A 4,223-nucleotide genomic window follows, 5' to 3' on the forward strand; every position below is an offset into this window, starting at 1 on the left:
TGTGTAGACAAAATGCATCTGCTGTGTTCAGGTTTCTTTGCCATCAAAGGTAGTTTTCCACTGCAGATGTCTGGTCAGGTGCATCAGACGCTGATCATCCTGCTTCCTGATGGACCACAGCAGATGCTGAGGAATATGCAAATGAGTCAAGATTGGCGGGCTGTGATTGGCTGTTGGCAGGAGCTCGGCGGCCTCTGATTGGCTGCTGCCTAAAGGAACGTACAGCGGAGCGGAAACTATGGGAAAGGAGCACGAGCACGTAACACCACGAGACCGCACCATGCCTGCGTGAGCCGTGACGCACGCGACGTGAGTCGTATATAAGCGGTGTGCGTCGCGAGCTCAGTCAATGGAGCAGTAATAAAGAAGAAACAGTTTGGGATTTATCACTTTTATCTTTTATAACCTCTGTTTCACACTGATCGTTTAGTTTTATCTGATCCTCCAAAGTGGTCTTTGAGCAGGACTGACGAAAAAATGAAGTACATTATAGGAATTGGCGGGTAAGTAACATTATGTATTTAAACTTAAGGTTAACTTTAATTAGGAGCTAATTTTCTAAATGTCTTCTAATGTTTACTAACTTCTGTTCCTGGAGGAAACACTTGGTTGTGATCGGCTGTGGAGTGAGTTAGATAGTAGGACCAGCGGAGGAGAAGTTATCTGATGTCAAGTCAAACTAGCTTGAATACACTTGTACACTTTCCGTTTTTGACTCACGTCTGGTTAGTGTTTAGTGTAAGTTAGTTAATTATTTAGTTAGTGAGTTAGTGATGGGGTTTTATTTACCTTCTGGCCACATGTTTTATCGGCTGCCCGCCAGAAACAGCCGGTTTAAAGCGACCTCTCTCGTTTGTTGTCATGAATCGAGCGGGACATTTGAAAATCCGCCGCCAGACCAGGAAGTGGAGGGAGATTTAACTCCAGTATTGTACCAAACTACGTACAGTTTAATGTTACCGTCAGCATTTCTATGTACATTTTTATAAATTACACGATTTATTTCATTTAATTTCAACTGCTTTTATGACAGCAGATGATCCGGGAGCTTTATATTCCGCGCCACATGTGACTGTAATAGTTTAACATTACAACAGCTGTTTACTTTAACACCCATCTGTTCTTTACTTACATTTCCCTGTTGCTAATAACTGTTTTAGTTAAATTACTTTTTGTCATATGTGCCATATTAAGTAAAATATAAAATCTAAACAAAGCACACCTCTTAACTTCAAGTGGAAAGTTTAAACTCTTATATTTACTATACAGTCTTAAAACATTTCCAGTGGCTGGAAAATTAATTATTAATGCATATTTTGTCACTTTTGTCTTTTACATTGATAGAGTCACTAACGGTGGCAAAACCACCCTGACGAATAGGTTGATCAAGACTTTGCCCAACTGCTGTGTGGTGCACCAAGATGACTTTTTCAAGGTGAGTTTTACCGACTAGACAACAGTTTTTCGTCTTTTAGGTAGTTTGCTCTCCTTTTCCCTTTCTGTGCATTGCATGAGCATTGCATGTAAGCAAAGGAGTGGGTCCTGTTGTCAGTAGCACCCCATCCCCCACCCATTTTGCCACAGTAGATATGGTAATGGTATTTATGCATGCACAGAGAGTAGTCTTCTTAACCATTTGTCTTCCCCTGTTTCCTTTCAATTTCTAATTACATTTTTGTATAGCCGGTTGTCATGGCCATCTAACACCCCTTAAACTTTTGTTTCTCCTTTGACAACTCTTTCATTTCCAAATTTTGCTGTCCATCTTGTTTAGTACATTCACATTGTACTGTGTTCAGGCTTTCCTTATTCTGTCTCTTTTTAATGAAGTCATTCTCACTAGCTTTATTTTTGCATGGCCTTTGCTGTGTTTCTTTTTTCACTTCTTATGCGTGTGCTTGGCTAAAGTCTAGCATGTGAGTGGGATCTGCAAGTATTCAGAGCTGTGAGGTTGCAGCAATGTTTTATTGGTGACTGTTATTTCAGAAACCCGATCAGATAGAAGTCGGGGAGGACGGCTTTAGACAATGGGATGGTAAGACTTCACTGAAGACTGCCAGTGATGCATTGTTTGCCTTATATTCACATAACTGTCCCCTTAATGTAGTATATCCCAGGCACCAAGTTTACACACATTTACCATGAACACATTATAATGCCATTAAACTGATAATATTCTTCAGTCATCTGAAGAAATACATTCTTAGTATTTTACATAATTTTCTTGTGCATAATCTAATTTTCTATCTGTCCTTTCTATCGTCTGTCTTTTTATCACTCTTGTTCTACAGTGATCTCAGCTTTGGATATGGAGGCCATGACCAGCACAGTAAAAGGCTGGATTGAGAACCCTGTGAAATTTGCCCGTTCCCATGGTGTTACTCTGTCCACTGCCTCTGACGTGGCCAACCCTGATGAGCCGATCCACATCCTCATTGTGGAGGGCTTCCTGCTGTATAACTACCCGTAAGCTGCTTTTTAAAGTCATAGGGTTGTCTTTGCAGTCTGTGCCAGCCCGAAGGATCTGCTCTCATAACTTGTTTTTAGGTTTTTCGTTGTTCCAAAAGAGCATCGTTGCATTTCTGTATGTTCTTTCTTTAAAAGAGAACATTCCTAATCATTTGATCTGGCTCTGAAAAAGTTCTATCCTAATCACTTTACTTCACAGAAATTTCAGTGAATGAGTACAGTTTGTCTAGTTTCCTTAAAGTGCTGACAAATTCTCGTCATCTCACGTGGTTAATTTGCACATTTGTCATAGGCGCATACATATTAACCTCAGCCTGTAGCATTGGGCAGGTCCTGCAGTTTGAGATAAGGCGTTCTGAGTAGTCCTTCACAGTGGCTGCTGGGTGATTGGCACTCTTGGTGCTATGCTGAGTGTTAGGCGTGCTGCATAGATATAGATAAGTGTACTGTACAACCAGTTGCGTAACTATACTCAGTTACTCTGGTTTGGGTGATGAACTTGTTCACCTTTCATCTCCCCTCTAGACCCCTGCGGGCCGCTTTTGACAAGTGCTATTACATCTCGATTCCTTATGAGGAGTGCAAGAGAAGGAGAAGGTGAGTTGACAAATGAATCAATTTAGTTTGTTTGTTTGTTTTTTTTTCCCCCACATATGTTATTTGTGTTAGATTTAATTACTATTTAAAATTTCTAAACCTGTGCTCTAACTACATTTTCAGTACAAGGCAGTACACAGTCCCCGACCCTCCTGGCCTGTTTGATGGTCATGTGTGGCCCATGTACCTGAAGCACAGGAAAGAGATGGAGAATAGTGGCTTGGATATTGGTATGTTGTGGCTGGGGTCATTTTGTTAGACTAGTTCTGTATAAAGTGGTTTAGCCAAGATTTCCCAGCAATTTTTTTTTTTTTTTTTTTTTTTTTTTGTAATACTGTTCAGGTAGATGTTAAAGTCATTACTTTGTCAACTGTTTGTATGTTGCAGAAAGCCTTGATGGTTTGAAATCCAAAGAAGAGATTTTCACCCAGGTGTATGAAGATATTCAGAACAACCTGCTCAATCGTTTATAGGTATGATGACTGAGTGTTACACTTTTATTTGTGATAAACACGTAGGTTTAAACATTGCCAGTGCGTGGTTTACTTTTGTAGATAAAATATAGTGCTTTTTGGTAGACTGTTCAAATAAATACTGTATAGTAGCCCCTTTTGGTACTTTAAAAAAAAAATTATAATAAGAATGACCCTAAAAACTGCACAAGCTTGTCTAACTTTTTTTTTTTTCTTTTCTGTTTCTTGCAGCAGGAAGATGCTTCTCCATACCTGTACATTTGTAAATAGTGTTTTTGTTTTAAGTTTTTTTTATAATTTTGTAAATGGAACAAAGCAATGTTAACTTATCATTGTGTTTGTCATAATCAGATGATCAATATTTGAAGTGAATGTTGAAATTATTGTCACTGTTATGTTCAACAACTGACTTGTACTGGACCATTGTGTCGCGTTCTCCTGCAAATAAATACATTAGTTGTTTTTAAGCTACAGTACATCAAACATTTGTTCTTGTTGTTTTTATCAAGATATGTTAGTGTTGGAAATATGTTACACTGTCATACCTGGGCAGCTATTAATACCCCCCACCCCCTCAGCAGGCATAAGTTATTTAACCCTAAATGATGCAGTGAGTAGCTTCTCATTTCTTTAAAACTAATATCTGAAGACGTTGTGGAAAATATGTTAATCTGTTTCAAAAGG

General features: G+C 39.0%; 1 protein-coding gene across 2 annotated transcripts; it reads left to right on the plus strand.

Annotated features, from left to right (window-relative positions):
• The first annotated feature begins 330 nt into the window (after positions 1-330).
• On the plus strand, positions 331-4,015 carry mibp (muscle-specific beta 1 integrin binding protein). Of its 2 annotated transcripts, XM_026346379.1 has the most exons (8): positions 331-503; positions 1,345-1,435; positions 1,987-2,035; positions 2,292-2,466; positions 2,995-3,066; positions 3,190-3,296; positions 3,454-3,539; positions 3,771-4,015. In XM_026346379.1, the coding sequence occupies exons 1-7, from the start codon at positions 478-480 to the stop codon at positions 3,537-3,539; spliced, it is 606 nt and encodes a 201-aa protein (XP_026202164.1). In that variant the 5' UTR covers positions 331-477; the 3' UTR covers positions 3,771-4,015. The 2 variants fall into 2 exon arrangements, with proteins under 2 accessions (XP_026202164.1, XP_026202165.1); XM_026346380.1 differs by lacking the exon at positions 1,987-2,035 and having other exon boundaries at positions 485-503.
• Positions 4,016-4,223: the final 208 nt, after the last annotated feature.

The sequence above is a fragment of the Anabas testudineus genome, chromosome 4 (assembly GCF_900324465.2).
Source record: "Anabas testudineus chromosome 4, fAnaTes1.2, whole genome shotgun sequence".
In the NCBI taxonomy this organism is placed as follows: Eukaryota; Metazoa; Chordata; class Actinopteri; order Anabantiformes; family Anabantidae; genus Anabas; species Anabas testudineus.